The sequence below is a fragment of the Caenorhabditis remanei genome, chromosome X, assembly GCF_010183535.1.
Source record: "Caenorhabditis remanei strain PX506 chromosome X, whole genome shotgun sequence".
Taxonomy (NCBI): domain Eukaryota; kingdom Metazoa; phylum Nematoda; class Chromadorea; order Rhabditida; family Rhabditidae; genus Caenorhabditis; species Caenorhabditis remanei.
The window spans coordinates 3,276,563-3,301,338 of record NC_071333.1 but is presented as its reverse complement, the minus strand read 5'-3'; the positions used below and the strand labels follow the sequence as shown (position 1 = coordinate 3,301,338).

The window sequence follows — 24,776 nt, the reverse complement described above, 5'->3', positions numbered from 1 at the left end:
TTTAAAGAAAGTCGAGTTAGGATGCTCCAAACTCTTACTAGCGGGTGCGCCTCTATTACAGATTTTACGGTACCTATGAAAAGACTACTCGCGTTAGAGATGCAACAATTCTAGAGATTTAGTATTAGGGTGTTTCAAAAGCATTCTAATATTTGTTGATCTGAAAATTGATATTCTGTATTTCAGCTGGACCTTCTTCATCAACCGCTGCCGCACCGGCACCACCAACAGCCCCACCTGGAACCGGACCATCGGCTCAGTAGAGGGTTTGAGATCTGGGCGCTGTTCGAGATGTGATTAAATGATGTCTGAATTTTTTGTTTAAATAATTGTTTTCTCCAATCATTATTTGATTTGTATCTCAAACAGTCCACAAAGTAATTTGCCCAGTCCTTGATCGGTTGCCATTGACTGATTAATTTAACTTTTTTTTTATCTAAGTCTTTTTTTTGAATAATAAAATATATAATTTATTAATAAGTGACTTCTTTTGAATAAGTTGAAGGGAAGATGTGGAGGAAGGATGGGAAACATGGAGCGGGAAATCGAAACGAGTGAAATAGAAATTCAGATAAAAGTAGGCTTGATATCCGAGAAAAAACCGAACAAGATGATGAGCCCATTCCACGGAAAGTGTCTACTTCATTTAGTTGTGTGACCTCCAAATCCTGCAAATACAAAATTTCAAGTCTTTCCAAAAGAAAAGTCAAGCCAACCGTTTTGATCGTGATCTTCTACTTGTAGATTGCCAATAGAGCCCTCTGGTGATGGTGGTGGATCTGAAAAATTACAGATTAATGTTTTTGATACAAATTAATTTCAAAAACCAACCATTCTCCACATCGATATACTGAAGATGATTTGCCAAGTACTGCAACTCTTCGATTGGCCAGTAGTTGCCATAAATTTGCTGGAAGCAGACTTGTCAAAAATTGGGCCGGCCCGGGCCGAGATTTTCCTTGACCGGGCCAAATTTCTCTTGGCCCGGCCCGGCCCGGTCGGCCCGGATTCGAAAATGGGTACCCATTTTTACCGATTTTTTTTGAAATTTTTCGAAAAAAAAGAGTAAAAATGCTTAAATTATCATACATATTCACATTTTGATTCAACTTTAGATGTTTATTCAAAAACTATACTTTTTTCAAAAAAGTTCAAAAAATTTCCAAAAAAAAGTTCAAAAACACAAAATGTTTTGAAAAAATGTTTTAAAACGGGCCGAGCGGGCCGGGCCGGGCTGAGATTTTTCCTGATTCTGGCCCGGCCCGTGACAAGTCTGGCTGGAAGAACTCTTGAAGCTCCACGTCATCATGGTGGTGCACGAAAAAAATGTCTGTAGGACCTCAAATGTTAGAATAATACCTGTCTCGACCACATGTTGCTCTTGGTCCTAGTCCACGACGTCATTCAATTTGAGTGCTGGTGGCGGGGAAGATTGCGCCTCTTCCATTTGTTCAACACCAGGGATTTCAGCGACTTGATCCATGTTTACAATATCTGAAAACTTAAGAAATAAACAAAAAATAGTGGAACTGCGAGGTACGAAATCAATCGAAATGAAATGAAACAACTGAAGAAACACAGGCGATATGGGGCCGCGTTTTTTAGGGTAACATGTGTGTTACAACCGTTCTTTTTCCAAGGTACTGACCATGAATGGATGATGAAATAAACATAAAAAATTTGAAAACATTTCCGATGTGACTGAAGGAAAAAGAGGAGAACGGGATCAACGGAATCAAAGTAAAAAAACTCAAATGTGAGGGGGTTGGTCTAGACTACTCTCGACAATTTAGGTAATAATTTTGAGGTTATCATCTCATTGATCAGTTGAAACACACGAGACTAAATTCTTATGGGGATAGATCCTGGAATGAGTTTACTTTTACGCTAATGACGTCTTACTAGGAAAATTGAAGTGAATGTGATAAAGAACCTTGAAGCGGGAGTATAGGGAAAGCAGAAGAAGACAAATTTAGAAGTTCAAAGTTCAGGGTGATATAATGGACAATGTAATTGAAATGTCTGGAGAAGCCATCTGTCAATATCATTCATTTCATACATGTTAGTGCACATCTGAATAGCGTAAACAATGGAGTAGAAGTAGTTTATATCTTAAATGGGCTGCAATGTAATAAAGATTGTTTCAACTGAAAAAATATTTCCTAAATATTGAACTGCGTTTTCCATTTGGCAACTTTTTACTATCTCTTTGAGGATTCAAGATATTCTGATTTGAACTGACACCTCTGGCTGCCTTTGATTGTTCAGAAGACCGGAAACATCTTGAACTGAATGTTACCTTTACAATTAGTTAACCATCTGTGGATGACATTTTTTATATTTATTTTTCTTCAAAGAGTCAGGCTTAGAAATAACTTTTCGAAGATAAATTTGAATTTTTCACAAAATGAAAATTGTTGGATCCTTTTCAATTTCCTCTGATTATCTTTTGATGTTTCCTCCAACAACTCCAACAACTAGTGTGCAACTGCGCTCTGTTGACGCTTTGCGCCTGTTTCGAAAAGGGCTTCGGGACAATGCAGCCGAGACATTTCGCAGCCGGACGTTTCGCAGCTATGCGTTCAAAAGCCTCAATTTCCCCGTTTTTTTCTGTGATAACTTGACTTTTTCGGATAATTAATAGTTCGTGAAATCAAAAAAATAATTTTTTTTGTAGTTTTCAAAAAGGGGACCACAAGAAATTTTGTCCAAAAAAGCAACAACAAAAAAGTTTTTTGAAAAAAGTAGTACAACCAACATTTTAAGGTTTAGTTTAAAAACAGGAAAAATCAGAAACATTGAAAATCAATGAACGTTTTTGTTGCCCAATAGTTAATTTTAGTTATTTATTGAAAAATATCAGATTTTTTTAACATGAATACTTTCAAAACTTCAAATTGTTGTTTTTATTTTTATTCATTTAAGGACAAAGCTCTTTTTTATATTCTTTAAGGCCAGGTTTCTTTATCTCACGTACATAACAGTGTCTTCCTGACACCTTTGATCTTAATCCGCTCTGTGTGACATATTCAACCTATTTGCGCCGACAGGTAATATCAAAAGAGTGCCGATGATTTCTAATCTCTCAGCGGGTGAAAGGCGGCACCCGACACTTTTCCGCAAAGAGAACAAACAGAAAGGGGAAGGCCTCGTCCTCGTCTTTCTTTTCTCCCCTCGCTCTCTCCTAGTCCTTCTACTCCTCCCCCTTCCCGCTATAAAAGGACGAAGAGAAGAGAGTAAATCAACAGTTGCGACCACAATTTCATCATGATTTTCTATCTGCTGTGATTCAAGACTCTTGTTGTTGCTGTTTTTTAAGGTAAGCTTATTAAAAACATAAAACAATGAACACGAACAAGCTTCATATGTTTGTTCTGAGTGCTCGTATTGTGAAACCATACTTTGATCTCCCTCATTCCAAACAAACACAACTATATTTCAGACTTCGTACCGGAATCGAGGTCCCCTGGTTATTCACTATTTTTTTAGAATTATTTTATGTCTATTTTATTGTCAATGTCATGGTAAGTATATAATTTTTCTCAGGGGTTTTGATGGTAATTCCGTGAAGTAGACTAAAGAGAGTGAACATTGTGGGAAAAGCTGAGATTATAGCATGACAAGTACGTAGTTACGTCTGTTAATTTTTTTACAATGCATTGCGCGTAATATCTTCATAATCCCATTTGAATTTGGCGGTTTTGAAAAAAACGAAATGAGAAATCAAACATCTGTGAAAATTGATTTCGAATTCAAAATGGCCCCAGGAAACAAATTTTTATGAACCTATCACTTTTCATACCCTCGAACCTCTGAAACGTCATTTTTTCAGCCGCGAAGTATCTTTAAAAAAAGTTATTTAAATGGGAATAGTTTTAGGTAATGCTTAATCACTTTTCTTGAGTTTTTACATGTTTTTTTTTCAATTTCTGATCAGTTCATCTTCAAAAACAAAACTCAATACCACGCAAAATCCCTTTTTGTGAATTTTTTGACTTTGATGGCTTATTTCTCTGAGTCAAGACTGACTACTATTTTGAGACGTTATAGGACACTTGGCGCATTTGTTTGTGAACCTATCGCAAAAGAGACTAAGGAAAATCCCATTTTTGAGCGGAGTTACATGTCATCAACTCAAAATGACTCCACTTACCACGGTTCACGTGGAAAAATATGTCTTTGGAGTCAATTGCATGCAACTCCGCTCAATATTGGAATTTCTGAAAATCTCTTTTGCTCAAAATAGGTTCAAAAATAAATGCGCCAAACGACTGATAATGTTTCCAAATAGTAGTCAGTCTCAACTCAGAAAAAATGATATGAAAACATGTAAAAACACAGTAAAAATGATTGACTTGTTTTTACTCAAATAGTTTGAACAAAAAATTAATTGGCGGCTGAAAACGTGATTTTTTGGATGTTCGCCTCCCCTCTCGAATCGCGTAGGTATGAGGTATCCAATTTCGGTGGGCGGAATTTAGCCAAAAATGTCGAATGGTCTGCCATTTTTTAAATAACTTTTTTCGTTGTAAAAATGTTCGAAAAGTGCTTTTTTGTTCGTTTTTTGAAAACTTAATACGGTTGTGGCGAATCCTCTCTTTATCTCTTTTCTTTCAGAACTTCCAATCTCGTGCGGAACGAGCTCGTCGCCGTGTGGCCTTAGTTTGAAGAAGCTCTCGAGGTCATCTTCCAAAGATCAACGATGACAATAAGAACCTATATGCAGTTCACGACGTAAGTATAATAGATTCACAAAATAAATCACACAACTTCTAATTTCCAGAATGGTCTATAGATACTGCACTGAGACCTACCAGCTCGGGTTCCGCGCTTGTGTTAACGTGATGGACCGTGCCCAGGAGGACTTGAAATCAATTCGAGGATTCATCGCGGTCAAGGTCGATGCCGTAACCAGAAACTGCCAAAAAATTGGATGGACAAGAGCTGCTGAAATACCTCAACACAGAATGGGAACTTTTTGAGATTTCCTCGTCCCTATTTGATGCAGTCTGCGGGAACTTCAATCGTCACTCCATCGAAGTAAACGTGGGAAAAACGGACGTGTCTCTCATCAAAAATCTGTGTATGGAAGTCTGGAGGAAAAATTTGTCCGATGTCTTGGAGGAAAAGATTACTGGAGCGACATTACACCTGATTCACCAGGAGAGAACCGGGAACTCCATGATCAACAATCGGGACATTTCGGATTTCGTGGTTTGTCTGAAGAAGCTCCCAGTCAAGTATCCAGAAAATGATGTGAAGAAGGATAAGACTGAAGATCAGAAACTGAAATTTTACAAAGAATCCTTTGAAAGGTTGTTCCTTAAAACCATCGAAATTTCTACAAGAAAGAAATTGAAGAGTTTATGAAAAATAATGGAGACGTCAAGGAGTACATGAAGAATGTGGAGATGCGGTTGACAAAGGAAGACATTCGAGTACAGCTGGTTCTGTTTGGATGCACCAGAAGACCCTCGATAGATTGCTTGGAGAAAATAATGATCACCAATCAAATCGACTTCATTCAAAGTTATTTCGGACAACTTTTAGAGAAGAAAAGCGATGATGATCTGTTGAGGATGTTCCGTTTGTGCTCCAGAATCCGCGATTGAGTTGTATTTCGTCGTACTGCCCTGGAATCTTCCCCCTCTCTTTTAAATAGTTATCTTTTTGTAAATTCGCTTTGGTTGTATTAGTGGGTATTTGCCCTTCATTTCGAACCAAAATAAATAAATGAATTAAAAAATTTTTAAAAAACTGGATGAAATTGAAAATGATAGAGAAAACTTTTCAAGCAAATATAAAAATCAAAAATCAAAAATAACCTCGTGTCGATTTACGACGTCATGTGACAATTTACGTTGCATTTTACGGCGTTCCAGAACTATTTCGAAGTGTACAGTAGAGAGCATAAGCGAGTATACCTCAATACTTTCATATGTATCCAGTGTGTAAGTATCGATATGACTTTCTCGATACTAGCCCATTTCGAGAAATTATCTAGAAATTTCCCGGGAAAAATTTCTCGAAAATTTCTCGAAACTTTCTCGATATTTCTCGAAAGTATCGATACTTTCTCGAGAAATTTTCAATGATTTCTCGATACTTTCTCGATACTTTCGAGACCTCTCGATACTTTTCCCGGGAAGTTGTACTTTGTCAACAGTGTTGTTTTTCTTCAGTGTGTTTTGAAACCGGACGTTTCAAAACCGGTCATTTCGGAACCGGACGTTTTGAAACCGGTCATTTCGCAACCGAATGTTTCAAAACCGGCCATTTCGCAACAGGACGTTTTAGAACGGTTGAGAAACGGCCGGTTTCAAAGTGTCCAGTTGCGAAATGACCGGTTTCGAAATGACCGGTTTCTAAACATCCAGTTTCAAAACACACTGCAGACTGTTTGATTTATCGGGAAATTATCGAAACTCCGTGTCTCGATACCATCAATTTTCGAGAAAAGTATCGAGAAAGTATCGATACTTTTGTGATCAAAAAAGTCTCGATACTTTCTCGAGAAACGTCTCGGTAAATTTCTCGAGAAAGTATCGGGAAAGTATCGATAAAATTTATCGGGAAATTTCTCGATACTTTTTCGAGACATTTCTCGGGAAATTTATCGAAGCGGTCTCGAAACCACACACTGTATGTATCTCAGCTGAAACAAGTCCGTTTTACATAAACTTTTTTTACAGAGGTAGCTGAAATATTCTGTAAAACTGACATAAGATTTTTGTTCATAGTGATCAGCTGATTTTTTTTCTATCGATTTTTCCTGATCTTGATTCGAATATCCGGAAAAAAACTTTACATTTTTGAACTAGACCCTCTGGTTTTTTGAGTCCAAAATGTTGAATAGTGTTTATAAAACCAAAAAATGATGTTAGAATGCTTCTGTGATTCTTGATCATCGTGCTACAGTAGATCAAATTGGACGAGGATACGGTAGATTTAAAATATTAATTTTTTGAAAAGTATCGGGAATATGAGGAAAACAAAAGATTAATGAATATTGTATACAAAAATAGATAAAATAAAGTTGTCCGACAAATAATCACAAAGCTACAGTTTTTGAAAACTTTTCGGAAATTTCAGAACAACAAGAAGGGAATACGGTAATCTGGAAATATGTTACATGAAAATGCGTTTTGAAAAAAACAGACATTGAACTGATGAATTTAGATCAAAAGTTGGTAAATAGGGAATGTTCAAGGGGTTTTTAAGATATTCACTCCGGTGCCTCTTCTTTCTCTCTAACCACTATCACAATGGGCAAGAAAAGCGTCGAACCAGAAGCTGAGGAAGAAGATTTGAACGTACCAGCAGAAAAGAAAATGGAAATTGTACGTTTTTAATATTTAAATACCGATACGATATTCTTCTTTTCAGCTGGACCCAAAAAGCTTCGAACCAGACCCATCGAATATGACACTTATTCTGTACGAAGAAGACCACACTATTGGAAATTCCATCAAACATGTTCTGAGCAGAATCCAATCCTACAGCCTTCCCTACTAAACCGTTTTTTCGAACTTGGACCAAAACATCAGAAATTTCCCCCGCGCGATGCACATTTTTTTCTTTTTTCAAAATTCTCAAAATTACGTCTTCTGTATAAAGAAAACTGAATATCAGTTCATATTCAAAAAGAGAAAAAGAGGAGGCGGTCGGCAAAACCCGTGAAACGTCGACTGCTCGCTTTCCTCACCACAAGTTTAGTACAAAGTAGGGTGTAGATAAAGGAGAACGCGCCGACCGTCCGATCTGGCAAGTTAAGCAACGTTGACTACTGTTAGTTGGTTCGACCCCGGACACAAAAAAATAGCGTTTAAAATCATTTGAATTTCATCTCTGATGTAGCCAGCGGCTGCATCCACCGTCTGGTCTCCATACATTTGCAAACATGCATGAGCGGAAGTAAAGTAAGACTAAAAAGGAGAAAACAAGTAGTCATCGTAAATTCCTCGGAAATATGCAACAGTAATATGAATCAATAGTGTCCGTACAAAGAAAAATCCGAAGGCAAATGGTCCGACCGCTACGCAACCGCGACGTCGACCGATTCGTTCGCGTATGTTCTGGTAAAACAATCTACCGTCGAAAGTCACTTTTTGTTTTGTTCAACCGTAATTCTATGATAATAATTGCAAGAAGCAAACAGTAACAAAGTTACTCAAAATCTTTGAAAATCAGAACTTTTCAAACAAATAAAATAACAAGCAACCGATTTGAAACTGAACATGACTTGTATTCTAAAGAGAGACTAAAGTTGAGCTTTCATACTATTAGTTTTCAATTCAAAAACATTGACGACTTCCGTCTTTCACATCATGCATCCCTCATACTTTGAGAAGGACCGTGTCCGACATATCCTGTAGTCAGGTCAGGGACCCATTACCTTCAACTACACATTCAAAGATTGAAGATCAATAAATATCTCCAGTGTTTCTTATACGTATCTCGTGTAAGCCTGATATACTATATTTCGAAAGAAATATTCAAAAACGATGGGAAAGCATGACTTTTACAAAAAAAGCAAACATAAACGGAAAGAAAATAAAAAAAGCGATGATTATGAACAAATTATGGCCAAAAATAAATATTGTAATAGTGAAGTCCACGAATATCAACTGTAACCAAATCACCATTTTCTCGTCGAATATCGTAACCTCCAAAAACAATTTTTCTCAAAATTTGATTTCTTGAGAATTCGAAAGTTCTTTCAATCGTTTCGGGAAGTTCGACTGCATGGAGTCCATTCAGAACAGCGTCTCTGTTGAATTCTTCCTCAACAACAATTTGCAAAACTTCCATCCGCGTATTGAATTTTCCACTGTTCCATAACTTCAAGAATCGATTGAGATCCTGTTCACTCAAGCGAAGACGATTATAAACTGCTTTACTAGCATTTGTAATCAAAATATCATCCAAATGCAATCGGAAATCACCACCAAGAGGAGCAATTATTAGGACATCAAGATTTTCAATCAAAATTTCTTGGAGTTTTTCTGGGTTTCCATATTCAGCTCTAGGGTACAAGTTGACTTTACTGGTGTTTGGCGAAATAACTTTCAGTGTTCGATAAATTATTTCATTTGTAATATCCAGATATGACGTCACCTCTTTAATGTTGGGCAGTGTTGCTAATATAGGTAAAACGTTGTATCGTGGAATGTCTACGAACTCCAACTTGTGAATAAATCCACAGTTGAAAACATTCAAAGTTCTGTTGAGAAGTTCGCTGGTTGAAATAAGAAGGTTGTTCCACGACGACCATCTGTTTTGAAGTTTTACATCAGCTCGTGCTTGGTCGTTTTCCAAGTCTAAATATATCAAAATATCTTGAACATCTCTGAAACAGAGTTGGACGTGATTTTCATGCACGTTTACATCAATAGGCCGAGTTATTTTGAGACGTTTCGCAGTTGTATTTGTGCGTTTTGATAGAAGTGAAAACGCGAACCTAAAATAAACCAAGCTAAAATATTGAAAAATATAATTAAATGTCTACTCACACTTCAACTGTGTCCATACATCTGCAAACTTGCATGAGTGGCAGCAGAGGGAGACGAAGAAGTGGCAAAGGAGTTGTCATCGTAGATTCCTCGGTAACATCCAACAGTAATATGAATCAATAGTGTCCGTACAGAAAAAGAATCGTGGGCAAATGTGACTCCGACAGCTGCGTAAGCGCTACGCAACCGCGACGTCGACCGATGCGATGCGTGCACGTATGTTGTGGTGAAACAACCTACCATGGAAGGCCACTGTTTGGTTTGATCAACAGAAAATCTACAATACTAACCTGCAAGAAACAAATATTAATGAAGTTACTCGAAAACTTTGAATAACAGAACTTTTAAAAACAAAAAAAAATAACAAGCAACCCATTTGCACTGAAAATTTATTGTGATATTTAAAAGTGATTACATGTTTTACCGAACATGTGTGGCGCTGTTGGATAAAACTTGTAAAGCTTTTTTGTCGCTTTTCGTTTTGTCCAACCTAAATAACTACAGATAGCTTGGTAATCTCACTATTGCGCACTAAAATATGTCGCTTTGAAAGAGAATTTCATATGACGAAGCGTGACTACCTAGGGAGTGCCCGTTCAAAAAAGCTGTCAATTACAAAATTGGAGCTCTGCTTTTGATCTAATTGATTCATTAAAAAGTTATTTTTCATGCTGACCCATTATTTTTCTAGACGGATTCACGTTTCTCCGGGCTGTATCCAGGTATTTTTGAAGAAACCTGGGTTTCCGAAATTGATCTAACTAGTGAATGGTCAGGACTGACTTTGGAGTTGAGCAACGAGACCTAGTAGAATCGAAAGACAATCGAATTCTGATGGGAAATCAGTTTTCAAAAACTGCTGACGACCTTCCAGAATCCAGATATTCTGGTCTGAAAATCAGAATTTAATACATGTGATTTACTCAATTTTTCACCCAAATTTAGCTGTATTTCCCGCCAAACATCACGCCACCTGATCATGCCTCTTGGTCAGTGATCGGTGGTCGAGGGGTGAGCGCGTCTGTCTTTGAAGCACGCTATGCTGGTTCGACCCCCACTTGTCCAAAATTTTTTTGTTTTTATTATTTTGTCATTTTTTTACTTTTTGAGCCGTTTTTCAATCAAATCTTATCAGAAACTACGCATCGGCCATATTTTATAGCCGCCTTCCCATAGACAATATTCTGAAAGTTGATCTCACCAGCTGTCACTTCTAGTTAGCTTAACTTTCAAAGTAACTTGTGTTATTCAGAATGGTTCGCAGTTTTGGGTTTTGAGACAAACCCGGTTACTGTAGTGTCTGTTTTGAGACCCAGTGCTGTCCAAATTTCACTGAACTTTGGCGGAGATGCATGTCATAAACTCAAAATGACTCCATTTACTACTTTTAACGTGGGAAAAGCGTATCTTTGGAGTCAATTTCATGCATCTCCGCTCAATGTTGACAATTTCCTAAAATCTTTTTTTGCAATTGGTTCACAAAATAAATGCGCCAGATGACAGATAACGTTTTAAAATAATTGTTATTTGTTTTTTCAGAGAAATAAAGCATCAAAGTCAAATAATGCAGAAAGTGTGAATTCGCGTGATATTGAAGTTTTGTTTTTAAAGAGAAAACATGTAGAAATTTCTGTGAAAAGAAGAAATGTTGACCCTAGATAAGATTTCAATTCATTCATTCTGTATATTCTCCTGGTTTTTTCATCATCTTGTTTCTTCGACTTTTCTTGGTCCCATGTAATTATCCCTCTTGTGAGTCATCAGTAACCAGCGGAACGTTAGGGCACAGACTTATTCTACATTTCCAGGTCACACAATCTCTCCTTGTCTCTTTCTTTGAATTCACACGTCATTCAAAACGCAAATATGCCCTCTAAGTTGCCGTAATTCAAACAATAAAAATTCTCAACGTCACACTAGACTTCCCAGTGTGACCTGGTATTTCTGACATCTGCAAATGCATTGACCCACCATCAATCAACATGACAATGACAATGAGCGATTCTCATTAGTCTTATTTGGTACAGTCCTTTATTCGCTCTCCATTGTCACGTAATTATGGTGGGAAACTCAATATACATCGTTTATTCTTTGCAATCGCATTCCACCCACCATTCGTTTCTTTCCTCTTCTTCTATCCCTTCTAATTCCAATTTTTCAGCTTTCGCTTACAATGTCTAACTCTGCATTTGAGTATTTAACAATGCGATGTGTGGTGCAACATTTGGCGCCTCATATCAGGTTTGTTTTCCAATTTTTGGATTTATTGTAAAACTAAATTTTCAGATTCAATCTATCTTTGAGATGTGAAGCTGTCAAAGCTGTTGATAAGAAGGTTCCCATGAAAATCAGTAGTATGCGTTTGGGAAGTCTCGAATTTAAAGCGGATTTTGCATTGTACAAGATTTCAATCGTCCGTCATTATTTTGGATCTGAAACTCCGGAGCATATAATAAAGCAAAATAGTGATGGAGGAGTTTCATTCGAAGTGGACCATCTTGGATTTCGTCTCGCCCCAGAGCAAATATTTCCAAAATGGAATGAAATACTTTACGACGGTCGAGCAAATCATAGGAACCAAACAGTTGGAATGGAGGCTGATGCGCGCACTGTTGACACATGGGAACAAGAACTGAAGAAACTGGAAAGAGACAGAAATATGCAAGTGAAAATGCCGAGAACAAGCGAGCGGAAAGAAACGATCGCTGGACTAGAAAAAAAAATTAAAAATGCAAAGGATAAACTCCTTCCTTATCATCTGAAGAGAAATGGAGGAGAACCGCCATACACTCATTATATCAGATTGACGATTAATGAAAGGCTGGGAAACGAGATTATCACAAGATACGAGCACATGGATTATTCAAAACCAGCACATGCAGCAATGCTATATCTCAAGGATAAACTTCTTAAAGGACGACGATCGCTTCATGTTAACTACCTCAAAATTTATTCTGCTGGCTTGATTCGTATTTCGAATCAGATGAAAATCAAACTTCACAAAATTAGTATCAGCTCGGAACCATCTAATGTTCTTAACGCGATCGAACGAATTTTGGACCGTGACAGTTTCCCGTTAGAGGGTGTAGAAGTGTTCGAAAGTGGACCATTTGAAAATGATAAAATCCAAAGTGCAAGCCTTCTAACTATTACTGGAAACGCGATTGACTTGAATTTGACTGAGATCACCAACATGAGAGTACATGTAGCACGACATATGCTGCCAATTGAAAATGTAATAGAACTTGTTGATAACTGGATAGTTCGTGGAAGAGATGCCGGGTTTCATTATTCTTTCACTGTTGGAATAAATCGATTCGAACAGGCTGATCAGTTGTTAGAAATGCTCAAAGAAGCTGGCCATTTTCTCATTTCAATGCCAGATGAATTGAGGTGAGTGTTTATTCATTATTTCCGGTATAACGTAAAAGTACTTTGCAGGGAGACTCGTTTCAACGAAATGCTATTGTACAGGATGACTGAGACTACAGAACTTCGCGTATTCTGCGTAATGGATCCAGATAATCGCAACATTTTTAACTTCAATCTTCAAGTGGAAGCTGATCAATATCTGGAAATCGAAGAAAATAATTAAGTGTAATTGAATTTTATTACTATTTGATTTCTGTAATTCCTAAAGGAATTTTTTTCAATCACAGTATCTTCCTCTGTTTTCTATTAGAAATACGGAGGAATACTACTTCATCAGGACGTATATCTTCGTAATTTGTCTGAATCTTCAAATAAAATCATTTTTGAAATGAAAAATTCTAATTTCCACCACAATCCACATGTGTCTCAAACTTAGGTGACCCAATTGTTTCCCACTTTACTGAAGTTTTAAGTGACCAGACCTAGGTCATCACATGCCGTTCACCGATTATCAGAACTGCTTCTGATCAACGGAACAGCTTTGCTCATCGAATTAACATTTGACTTTCACTTTTTTAAACAACCTCTGACAACCGTGCAAGCTCTGATCTTTTTAAACCACTTTTATTTTTTTGTCTACTGTTTATTTTTCGAATACGCAGAACCATGTCGTCACTGTATGTGTCACTGTACAGACCCAGCCGAGAACTGCGGAGCTCGCTAAGAGACGGGGGACGCCAATCAGAGAATTAAGACATCAAGGAAAAAATGCAAAAATGTGATCTTGCGTGATTTTGAAATTTTGTTTTTGAAGATGAAGCAAACAGAAATTGGCATAAAAACATGAAAAACACAATGCAAAATAATTTAGCGCTGCCTAAAACTATTTCCATTTCCATTTCTGCAATCAATACCTGCTAATGACCGAGTTATGAGCTCACAAACTTTTCCTATGGTCAAGCTTTTTCACGTGGAATTCCAAATCAACACGTAGTATTGTGCGCGTCATAAATATGTGCCACCCCCAAAAATGGGTGTTCCATGGAAACGAGAACTTTTAGAAAGACATGAATGTCATAATCAAATTCAGCATGTTATTTTTGAAACGTACGGGCACAGGTAAACCGCTGGAGAACACAAATGGAACCGCTGAGGTGCCTCGCAGAAACATCTAGCAGGTTTTTGACCCCCGCCCCCAAGAAATGGACTCCCCGTGTTCGAAAATACCTATAACCGAATTTATAGGTCGTTAGTGGCGTCTCCAAAGATTTTCCTTGTCAGAAAGATTGTTTTCTAGAGAGAGTCTATAAGTAAACCTTCATATCATCGGTTTTCACGGTTTTCAATTTCATATTGTCTTTCCCCTGATACAATGCAATAGAAAACAATGACCACTCTCGTTTTTCACATCATGCATCGTTCCTACTTTGAAAAGGACAATATCCGATATGGTCTGAAGACAGGTGGGGAGCAGCGGAAATTATCGTCTAACTACATTATCCAAGATCAAAGATGACTGTTTTTTTGAATATAAATCTCTCGTGTGAGCCCGATATACTTTATTTCAAAAGAAATATTCAAAAACGATGGGAAAGCTTGGCTCTTACAAAAAAAGCAAACATGAAAAATCAGAAAATGGAAACGAGATGTACAAGGAACAAATTATGACCAAAAATAAATATCGTAAACGTACAACGTACCAGGGCGGAGAATATCAACTGTAATCAAATCTCCATCTCCACGTCGAATATCGTGACCTCCATAAATAGTTTTACTACTAATCGTTTGACTCGTTGGAAATTCGAAAGTTCTTGTAGTCGTTCTGGGGAGTTCAATTGCGTTCAGTCCATTCAGAATATTGTCTCTATTGAATTCTTCCTGAAGAGCAAATCTCAAATGTTCCATCCGCGTATTAAATTTTCCAGTTATCCACAATTTCAACAATCGATTGAGATCCTGTTCTCTCAAACTGACACCATAAAAATAGGCTTCAGTAGCATTCGTAATAAGAACATCATCCAAATTCAACCGGAAATCGCGACCAAACGCGATGATTTCTATGTAATCCAGATTTTCGATCAAAGTTTCTTGGAGTTTTTCTGGGTTGTTATATTCAGCTTCTGGGTATAAGGTGACTCTGCTTGTTTTCGGCAAAAGTGCTTTCAGTGCTCGCGAATTGATTTCATTTGTAATATCCAGAAATGACGACACCTTTTTAATGTTGGGCAGTGTTGCAATTATAAGTGACATGTTGTATTGTGGAGTGTCCATTAAGTGCACCTGGTCAATCAATTTACAGTGGAAAACATCAAAAGTCTTGTTCAGAAGTTCGCTGGTTGAAATAGGAAGGTTGTTCCACGACCACATGTTTTGAAGTTTTACATCAGTTAGTGCTTGGTTATTTTCCAAGTCGAAATATATCAAAATATCTTGAGCATCTTTGAAACAGAGCTCGAAGTGATTTTCTTTCGCATTGTCATGCCCCGTGAGTCACTATAGATCAGTTTATGCTCCTTACGTAACCTTTCTCTAGAACATTCCATGTATTGACGTAGCTCCTGTATGCCACTGATAAGAACTACTATTTAACCCTTGCTCCCGACCATTCGTGGTCGGTTCCCTTATCATGTTTTAAGAGATGATGATGTTTCTATGAATAAATATCATACATTCGAACCGCTACACCGAAGGCCGCAGAAGCCTTCCATTACATGGAGGTACCACCTTCGCGTTGAGTATACTTCTCAACGTGAACAAGGGAGCAGAATCCATAGTCCAAACTGAAATGAAATTTGAACACAACTGTTCAAATAATTCATTATCAGTAAGAAACTACTTCTACGAGGAGCACCCATCGAAGGCTGCTTCTGCTAGAACTAGTGATCTGAAAAAGAAGTGAAAATTGCTTCTAATCAGAAAACGTAAGACCACTTCTATAAAAGCTTACTCTAGTAACCTAAACCAGAACTGGCAGCATTAAATGAAGAACGAGATTTCTCCGGAAAAACTCCGTAACTTCATATACCAAAAAGGTAGAGAAATGAGACATCCAGATGCTCAAATTCGAAGTGAATTCTTTGATTGAAGTGACGTCAAACTTGTTCAACATACCTCTGTTCTCTTATTGGGAAGTTCTGAGGAACTGTTGAAAAAAGGGGCGAAGCAGGAAGCTCGTAACCCAGCAGAAGGAATCTGCTAGCTCACCGAAGATGGTGCAGCCGAGTTATGTTGAATCGAGGTCTCTGAGCGCTTGTACCCACTTCACGGGGCGACAATCGTACCAGCCTTGACTCTGGTCAAGGTCTACAGGCTGAAAAGTCCGACGACTTTCTCGGAGACATCTCGTGACCATTCATGAGAGTAATCGATCCACGTCAGAGATGAGAACAAATATTTTTTTTTGTTATCATGCTCGAGCGAGATGATAACGGTAATAACCTGATGTGGCGAGGGAGACCGAAGCTACAATCAGAGAATCAGCTAAGATAACGAGCACTGAAAGGTCGTTTCTGAAAAACCAGATAAGCTAAAGCCTTAAAATGTAGCTAATGCACAAAAAGGCAGGATTCCGACCGAAAAAAAAAAGATTGATGACCGTTCAACCTGTCTCCACTGACAGCAACGGAAATTCCACTGAAGAAATACTCTGAAATATCAGACTATTGAACTTCGGTATAACAAAAGGAAAATATTCAAAATACTGAAAACTGACATTCAAGTCTCAGCAAGATAATGTGTCATTCTCAATCATTCATCATACTTGATGAAACCAGAGAAAAACAACTTGCCACCGTGAGACGTGTCGGTAAAGCATTTTGAATTATTCCAATACTCGGACAATAGCAAAAAGCTATTAAACGAGGGAGAGACTGACCGATTCTAGATAAGAAAATTTTCTAGATAATAAAGAAGTCAGCAAACATTGAGACTGTATAAAACACTCTCAAACAAGACATCACTATGGACATTCTCTGGAACGTCGCTGCTGCCAAATCATTGACAACGACATTTGAGTGAAATGCGTGTCGTCGAACCAGAGCAACATCACGAGCATGGTAACAAAAAGCTGCAGGATGGTGGAAATACGGATGCTGACAGAGAGCTGCATAGTCAAAGGAGGTCAACGTATCAAATGGCACAAACTGACATCAACAACAAATGCGAGAACACCTACAACTGGAACTATGCTAAATGACTGACTTTCTATATTTTATTTGAATTCATTTGTTGTTATTTTATTTTAACGCTCGGGACGAGCTTTCCGAAATGAGGGGGATGTCATGCCCCGTGAGTCACTATAGATCAGTTTATGCTCCTTACGTAACCTTTCTCTAGAACATTCCATGTATTGACGTAGCTCCTGTATGCCACTGATAAGAACTACTATTTAACCCTTGCTCCCGACCATTCGTGGTCGGTTCCCTTATCATGTTTTAAGAGATGATGATGTTTCTATGAATAAATATCATACATTCGAACCGCTACACCGAAGGCCGCAGAAGCCTTCCATTACAGCATTGACAACAACAGTCCGGGTTATCCCGACAAGTTCCGCAGTGATATATGTGCGTTTTGATAGAAGTGAGAACGCGAATCTGAAATAAACCAAGCTAAAATATTGAAAAATATAATTAAATGTCTACTCACACTTCATCTATGTCCATACATCTGCAAACTCGCAAGAGTGGCAGCAAAGGGAGACGAAGAAGTGGAAAAGCCATCGTAGATTCTTTGGAAATATGCAACAGTAATATGAATAAATAGTGTCTGTACAGAGAAAAATACGGAGGCACATGTGACTCCGACCGCTACGCAACCGCACCGCAACCGCCATCGATTAGAGTGTGTCCCGACAGGGTGGTAGAAAGCCCAAAATATCAGCCTGTCACTAATGTCTCGGTTATTCTTGACTGCACTCTCAAGAGCGTCCGGATGCGCGCACAGGTAGTCCGCCACGGACGCAATATGGGCGATATATGGGCCGCGCGTGGACTCAGCACGAATTCGCAGAGGATTGTATGTGGTCCGTATACGGTCCGTTTTGAGTCCGCGCGCCGAAAAAGTCGCTCCTCTCCCTCCTCCTCCCCCTTCCCGCTTCTCTCTGCAATCGATAGAAAACAGTGAAAATGTGATTATTAAACCAAATTTATTACAAAAAACCAACAGAAATTAACAAAAACGAATGGGGAAAAATTGAAAGAATCATAAAGAAATTAAAGCAATGAAGTTCTTGGTCGACGGTTAGATAAGACAGGCGTAATCGAATTGCGGAGGGTTGGTGGTGGAGAGATCAAGAGCTGTGCTGAAATAAAACGGAATTAGAATTTACGGCGATGTGAAAGAGACTTACACATACGATCCTTCATCTAATTCCTTTACTTCCTCGAGATATTGCTTCAGAGTAAACGCGACTTCTTTCGGGGTGGTGTCCATTTGTGCTTTATATTCCTTACGGAACCGATCACTGTAATTTTAACATTTCATCACCAATTCACAAGCAAATCATCTCACACAAAATTTGTCATAGTTTCTCTAGCCACGCACTGCAAAGTAGTTCGAATGTTTAAGTCGCTGTCTTGTCGGAAACCTCTGATTACAAATCCTATAAGAAAACAGTGACTTCATTTTCGTAGGAAGTATATGGAACGTACGAACTAATGGTCCGAAGAATTTGTCGCCGAATGGAATGTAACCAGCGTTTGAGTAGTCTTGGGCAGAATATGCGACGAAAAACGGGTCTCTTTTAGCGACCTGAAAGAGAATACTGTTATTGAAAGCTTTGTCTTTTCAAAGAATTACTTCTTTAAAAACAAATCGGAAGAGAAGTCGCGCATCGCCATAAAAACGAGATGATGTCCACTTAGAAGCTTCAGATGGAGTAACAATCGAAGAGAGTTTGAAGGTCTTTTTGCACGGTAGCATAACATTTTCCTCGTTCTCCGTGGCCCTCCTTAGATCGAATCCGATTCCTTTTATGAAATCGCACTGGAAATCAGCAACTTATAACAGGGTGTATATGTAAAAGAAGCGTTTACCTCTCTATCATATATTCCTTTGGATTTCTCAGCTTGACGAAGACGGTTTACCAGTTTATTGTTCTGCAAGTGTTAAGTATAAAAACCCTTACCGTGTCAGTTACCATTGCAGTATTAAAAGCCAGACCCAATGCCAACTTTTCCAAATCCGAATTTACGTTATGAAACTTTTGGGCAAGTTCTAGTATTGGGTAGAAGTCTGTTTCTTGAAGGGTTTTAGAGAGCTTTTGAAGGTTTTCCTGTAAAACGTGAATGGAATAAGAATTATAGGAAAAATTATCAACTTCGCATTCCGATCGTGACAGCGGAATTCCTTTTTCCAAGTTGTAGAGATTATTAACGGTAAATCCAATCGGATTCCATTTGTCATTATTTGAAGAAAAGTGAGACCCTTCGCCTGTTTTCGAGTGAAGGAAGGGAGTGACACGTGCGGCATATGAAGGTGTCGTGACCAGAGGAGCCGAAGTGGGCGCATCGGACTGAACATTTCTCATTCCATCACTGAACATCGAAGAGCTACTTGTATCAATATCCACTAAATCTTGCAATGGAGCCGTTAGACGAGATGTTGAATTCTTCTTTTTAAAGAAGTTCGTAGGTGGGAAACGAGGTGTTTTCGGAGTTTCGAAGACTTCTTCCTGAAAGCAAACGTTACGAAATTGATACGAGATATGTGACCCACTTTTACACAATTTATAGCTCTTTCCATTTTTACATTTCGCAATTGATGATAAGTGGCTGCTTCTTTAAGAATTTTCGAAGTATCTTCAGTGGCAGTAGTCTCAGTTTCAACATTTTCGCAGTTGCCGAAGTTCTCATCAATTAACATATCGTCTTCAAAGCTCGGAGTAGGTGGAAGTGAATAATTCAAACCGAACCTTTCCGGTTCGATAGGCACTGGTTTCTTTTTTGAACACTCCATAGAAACGGGTTTTGTTTTAGAAGTTACGTTAGAAACGGGTTTTGTTTTCGAAATTTCCTTAGATACCGTTTTTGTTTTATAAGTTTCGTCAGAAACTTGTTCCTTCTTATTCTTCACTCTCTTCGCAGCCGGAATCCCAACACTATCAACTACATCGTTAGACTTCTTTATACGTGTTCGGACCATATTTACCCGTTTTTCTGGAAAAATAAATTCATTGGAAACATTCAGTAAACAATTAAGACTAAGAAGATTTTAAAAAATAATTTGATAAAGCAACAAACAATACGGCGTCGCCGGCGCCCTGAAAAGAGCGAAGAAAAAAAGTCGTCCGAGAGTAGTACACGGCCTAGAATATCAATGACGGCCACATTGAAATTGGAGGGAAACGGAAACATTTAAACAGGAATAAATAGATTGGAGCGGAAAGAAGTGAAAGAAAAAGGACAAAAAGAAATAGAAATTAATTCAATTGTGAATCATAGTGCCGTTCACTGCTAGAACACATAATCCATCACCACAATCTATGTAACTTCCGATAGAAATCACTGATTTCAAAGGTACAACGACCCTTTTTTCCGACAATCGACAGTATTTTACTCCTTCGTATTCTTTCAACATTCGGATAACTTCCTGTCCGTAATAAAAGTTTGTTCCATCCAGTTCTTGGAGAGCTTTAGAAAGGGAGGAAAACTGATTGACATCATCAATCTCCGAAAACGGCTCGGTTATCAACTGAATTTCCCCCAACTCCATCGTAGCAGCGACAAATCTGTGGCACTCCAGCTGCCCATTCTCCTTCACCGCGTAAAACACGTCATCCGTAGTGTTTCGATCGTGATATTCAGAAATAAGTCTTCCACAAGGCAAGGAAAGAGACCCATACAATATACGTCCTTCAGAAAATGGTTTATCTTCAGGTTCCATTTGGGAAGAGATGACATTCTTGCAGGATACTTGTTGAGGGGAAAGTCCTTTGGTAAAGGACAGAAACTTCTTGAAACTCGAACTAGGGTTGTGGGTAGAACGTCGAGAGACTTCACGTCTGATGGAGTTGTGGATAAGTACTCTAAATAAGTTAGAATGGGCAGGAATAAAATATAAAAACTGCTGACCTCGAGCACACCGTTTCCGGAAAGTTTCTTGTCAATCTGAAGCTATATCCCATTAATGCAAATTGATATGAACTCTCAAATGCAAAAGTACCAAGTGGACCGATGTTTCCGAATGTATGAATCACGTCAGGCAAATGGAAGAGTAATTCCTGAAGAGTTTACTGTATGAATCGCTTGCTTTTTTCTAACCCACATGAGTTTTGCAATTCAAGTACTCGTTGCTAGCTTCCTTCAGAAACCACCGTGCCGCAGCACACATCTGCTCATCAAACAGCGGAGGTCCCATCCCTGTCGCGAACATTTTATTGGCAATCATGGATAGCGCAACAATGGCAAATCTTGCTTCTGCCTTCAGAAAATCACCATGAATAGCTGACAGTGCGATGTTGAGTCGGAAAAACTGAAGATTCCTTTACCTACAGAACATAAATTAAGGATCCTTACTGATATTTTGTCTGTTCCATTCCGACAGTTACTGATATCACTGAAACTGGTTGGTAGAGTAACAGAATCCAACGCATTCTGAAGATCATCGCTGTTACAAACGAACAAATCTGACTTCGGAATGATCTTGTTCACTTTCGAGAATAGTTCTTTGGTGATGTGTTCACAGATTCCTTCTCCAAGATTGTGCAATAAATCAATTGGCGTTTCATAAGGTTTTACATATGAAATGATAAGAGCAGGAACAGTTCCGAATCCATTCACACCGTGTTCCGAATCCAGGACGGTGAGATTTCCAGGTCTTTTTTCCACTCGTTCTGAAAAATCAGGTCTCTTTCACTTGGATTATTTTCTGAGAATACTGTACTTTCTCCTTCCATTTTATAAAATGTGCCAGGAGAAAGACAGTAGAAACAAGACGATGATCCATGGTGTGCTCTCATCCCGAACAAACTTCTTTTCGCCTGAACATTTTCAATCATCAAAATTTGTTTCACCCACATTACCGGTTGATCTGCACAAACAGTAGCAATGTGAAGTTTGTATTTGTATTTTCCCACAGTTCCTTCTCTACTCTCACAATCGGTCATAATGATGGGCAACACAGCATTCCATAGGGTCGTGGATGGGTTGCTGCTACTCTCAATGATTCCTTCTAACATCACATTACTGCTCTTCTGCATATCGTTTGTTGGTAAATCTACCAGCATTACAGAAATAGGCCACAGCTTCCTACAAATACCTCACGGTTTGCATAAAATGTTGTACTACTCACTTCTGTGTTCCCGGAACAGCGACTCCATCAATTGACAAGATTCCAGATAATCGAAGTTCGTACTCATTCTCTTCTAAATCTCTCAGGGGAGAAAAAAACTGAGAAACCAGGTTGTGAGTCTGTTGTTTTCCTTCTTTCAACTCTTTTCTAATCGAAATGACTTTATTTAAATAGGCAGACATTAGCTGCTGTAATTGACCCATGATTCCATTTCTAACAAATTTGGCCGGAAGTTCATTGCAGCTGAATAGATTAACTAAAAATTATAAAATTCCATTAATTCATACCATTTCACGTTGTCTTTTCCATTTGAACCACATTTGTTACAATGGTAGGAGATGCTGCATTTATTCTTTTTGTGATCCCAGATTTTTCTGACTGAACTAGCAAAATCCTCGTCGTGTGCCGATAGGAATCTTTCAAATCCTGAATTATCACCAAAACTATTTGAACTATCATAAATCAACATTATCAACCGTTCTCGGATAATCTTTCCAAACACGCAGAGGCAAGAAATTGAAGTACTCGGTCAGGACACGCTATCAAATCCGTCGTCAAATCTACAAATCTTCCTTGTTTCTCTTTCTAAATTCCTGAAAACCTCTTCTACCTGAAATCAATGCATTCGAACCATTTCCTTCACAATCATGATCAACTTCTAGCTCTCCAAAATCCAATGTAAGGTTAGAGTCATTGACCTCTTCATTTGTTGATAAGAAAACAAAACTTTCACTATCGCGTCTCGGACGTGGCAGTGATTCTCTTTCATCTACCCTAGGATGCATAACATCTGCAAGCTCTATCAGATTCTTCATAATCCTACGACGTGGAGACTTGCCTTTATCATCATGAACTCTTTTCCTATTCGAATGATCTTTGAAAATAGACGAAGGCATTTCAGAATCTTTTCAATTTTGTAACAAAAAACAGAATAAATTACCAGGATCAAACAAATTAATATACTCCGAAAGGAGTCCGACAGCTCTGGAAGAGCTTTTCCAATAAACAGCCACGGCCAGTCCATATGGACGATTTCGCCAATCCATATACAGTCCACGCTGAGTCCGCGCGCGGACGCCTGCCGCCCACTTCCCTCTCTTTTCCCCAAGTCCACACCGCGTCCATATACAGTCCGCAGCGGACGATATTTCCGCCACGGACTCTATACGGACGGGAAATGGGACTGAATCCGCATGCGGTCCGCACGCCAACAACCTGTGCGTGTGTGGTGTAGCGGTCTACACTGATGACTCCCACGCACACGGTGGTGAGTTCGTTCCCGCCCGCTAGGAAATGTTTTTTTTCTTTTTTGCTATGTCATAGTAACTTATTAAGAAACTCTTAGAATTAAACTGAGGGAATAACAGTGAATATGATCAAACATTTGTAAATAATTCTGCACCTGATCTTGCATTTGAGAGAAAATCGTATGAAAACTTGGTTAAGAGCCCAAAAATTCCCGTTGGCAACATAGCAAAAGACTACCGTATTCTTAAAACTCATGCTTCATCATTGAGCCAGACCGATAGCATTTGGTATTTTCGCACTTGAAAGTTTGATTTTAATTTTGAGTCCATTTCACATACATAGTGGAAAGGAGGGAAACCGGAAAAGCATTTTTCTGTAAGCCAAGCCTGCTAGGAAACTAAAAAATAGCATTTCCAAATGTTCGTTCCGAAGATCAACAAGCTCATTAATAGCTAACGATTGAAATGGATTGTAGACATGGAGAGCAAGTGTCTTGCAGTTTTTATCTGAAAACATAAAAATAGTTGAATTACAGTCATATTATTCACAATTCTAGATACTATAAGTTTTATAGTCACAAAATCGGTACCAAATGTTATTTTATATGATTTTGTGGTTACAATCAAATCTCTTGTTATTCAGTCTTCAAAATCCAAACTTTGTAGTTTTCCAACGTCCTTACCTCTGGTTTGTCCAAAACTCCTTGAGTCTCACCACGAAACTCTAATTTGAGGTGTTTCGGATTTTTCATTTCGACTATCATGACCAAATCACTCCAAATGTCATAAGCGATAGATTGAGTCGCTCTGTTTCGATATTGAATCCAATAGGGTCTCTGTTCTTCAAGAAATTTGGCAATGTTGGTCCCACACACAACTCTATCCTTACGATTATCTTATTTTTGAAGTATGCATCAAACAGTTGTTGATACGCTTCTTCTGGTGATTTATCAGAAAAATGACGAATAGTTTCCTGACAATGAATAGTTTGTGAGTGGTAGTTTGGAATAAACGAACTTCTGTTTGGTTTGGAATTATCACTCTTCTTTGTCCTTCTGTTTTTGTTACTGCTCCGAATGTCCACAACTTGTTGTTTATTCCAATTCCGTTATTCGTCAACATCATCTTGTCGATAACACGCGGAAAAAGTGTATTTACTAAACGAAGATCAGGTATTCTGCGATCAAGTCAAACTCTGAAAATATTAACTTAAAACAAAATTATTAATTTTCATAACGATCGGATTCACAACATCTAATGAAAATACAGTGCGTCCAATAATGATAGGACCACCCTAGATTTTGGGGTTCCAGGCAGAACAAAATTGTGTCCAAGATATGGAAAAAAGTGTCTA

The 24,776-nt window shown here is 38.4% G+C and overlaps 9 protein-coding genes across 9 annotated transcripts; 4 read left to right on the top strand and 5 right to left on the bottom strand.

Annotated features, from left to right (window-relative positions):
• Positions 1-684: 684 nt before the first annotated feature.
• GCK72_022635 (uncharacterized protein) lies at positions 685-1,483 on the bottom strand (the record flags this gene model as incomplete). Its single annotated transcript, XM_053734951.1, has 3 exons — positions 685-779; positions 832-910; positions 1,397-1,483. The coding sequence occupies 3 exons, from the start codon at positions 1,481-1,483 to the stop codon at positions 685-687; spliced, it is 261 nt and encodes an 86-aa protein (XP_053578517.1).
• A 3,219-nt stretch (positions 1,484-4,702) lies between these two features.
• On the top strand, positions 4,703-4,982 carry GCK72_022634 (uncharacterized protein; the record flags this gene model as incomplete). The annotated part of the gene is made up of 2 exons (XM_053734950.1): positions 4,703-4,734; positions 4,784-4,982. 2 exons carry the CDS (start codon positions 4,703-4,705, stop codon positions 4,980-4,982), a joined length of 231 nt encoding a protein of 76 aa, XP_053578516.1.
• A 384-nt stretch (positions 4,983-5,366) lies between these two features.
• On the top strand, positions 5,367-5,612 carry GCK72_022633 (uncharacterized protein; the record flags this gene model as incomplete). The annotated part of the gene is made up of 1 exon (XM_053734949.1): positions 5,367-5,612. One exon carries the CDS (start codon positions 5,367-5,369, stop codon positions 5,610-5,612), a length of 246 nt encoding a protein of 81 aa, XP_053578515.1.
• Positions 5,613-7,265: 1,653 nt separating this feature from the next.
• On the top strand, positions 7,266-7,515 carry GCK72_022632 (uncharacterized protein; the record flags this gene model as incomplete). The annotated part of the gene is made up of 2 exons (XM_003095458.2): positions 7,266-7,340; positions 7,387-7,515. The coding sequence occupies 2 exons, from the start codon at positions 7,266-7,268 to the stop codon at positions 7,513-7,515; spliced, it is 204 nt and encodes a 67-aa protein (XP_003095506.2).
• A 1,065-nt stretch (positions 7,516-8,580) lies between these two features.
• On the bottom strand, positions 8,581-9,755 carry GCK72_022631 (uncharacterized protein; the record flags this gene model as incomplete). The annotated part of the gene is made up of 2 exons (XM_053734948.1): positions 8,581-9,320; positions 9,542-9,755. The coding sequence occupies 2 exons, from the start codon at positions 9,753-9,755 to the stop codon at positions 8,581-8,583; spliced, it is 954 nt and encodes a 317-aa protein (XP_053578514.1).
• A 1,930-nt stretch (positions 9,756-11,685) lies between these two features.
• Positions 11,686-13,107, top strand: GCK72_022630 (uncharacterized protein; the record flags this gene model as incomplete). The annotated part of the gene is made up of 3 exons (XM_003095462.2): positions 11,686-11,753; positions 11,799-12,905; positions 12,954-13,107. The coding sequence occupies 3 exons, from the start codon at positions 11,686-11,688 to the stop codon at positions 13,105-13,107; spliced, it is 1,329 nt and encodes a 442-aa protein (XP_003095510.2).
• A 1,439-nt stretch (positions 13,108-14,546) lies between these two features.
• GCK72_022629 (uncharacterized protein) lies at positions 14,547-15,251 on the bottom strand (the record flags this gene model as incomplete). The annotated part of the gene is made up of 1 exon (XM_003095435.2): positions 14,547-15,251. One exon carries the CDS (start codon positions 15,249-15,251, stop codon positions 14,547-14,549), a length of 705 nt encoding a protein of 234 aa, XP_003095483.2.
• A 2,874-nt stretch (positions 15,252-18,125) lies between these two features.
• Positions 18,126-19,841, bottom strand: GCK72_022628 (uncharacterized protein; the record flags this gene model as incomplete). Its single annotated transcript, XM_053734947.1, has 7 exons — positions 18,126-18,186; positions 18,235-18,348; positions 18,396-18,486; positions 18,536-18,635; positions 18,684-18,869; positions 19,012-19,557; positions 19,602-19,841. 7 exons carry the CDS (start codon positions 19,839-19,841, stop codon positions 18,126-18,128), a joined length of 1,338 nt encoding a protein of 445 aa, XP_053578513.1.
• Positions 19,842-23,875: 4,034 nt separating this feature from the next.
• On the bottom strand, positions 23,876-24,544 carry GCK72_022627 (uncharacterized protein; the record flags this gene model as incomplete). The annotated part of the gene is made up of 4 exons (XM_053734946.1): positions 23,876-23,929; positions 24,106-24,258; positions 24,312-24,395; positions 24,440-24,544. 4 exons carry the CDS (start codon positions 24,542-24,544, stop codon positions 23,876-23,878), a joined length of 396 nt encoding a protein of 131 aa, XP_053578512.1.
• Between the last annotated feature and the right edge of the window lie 232 nt (positions 24,545-24,776).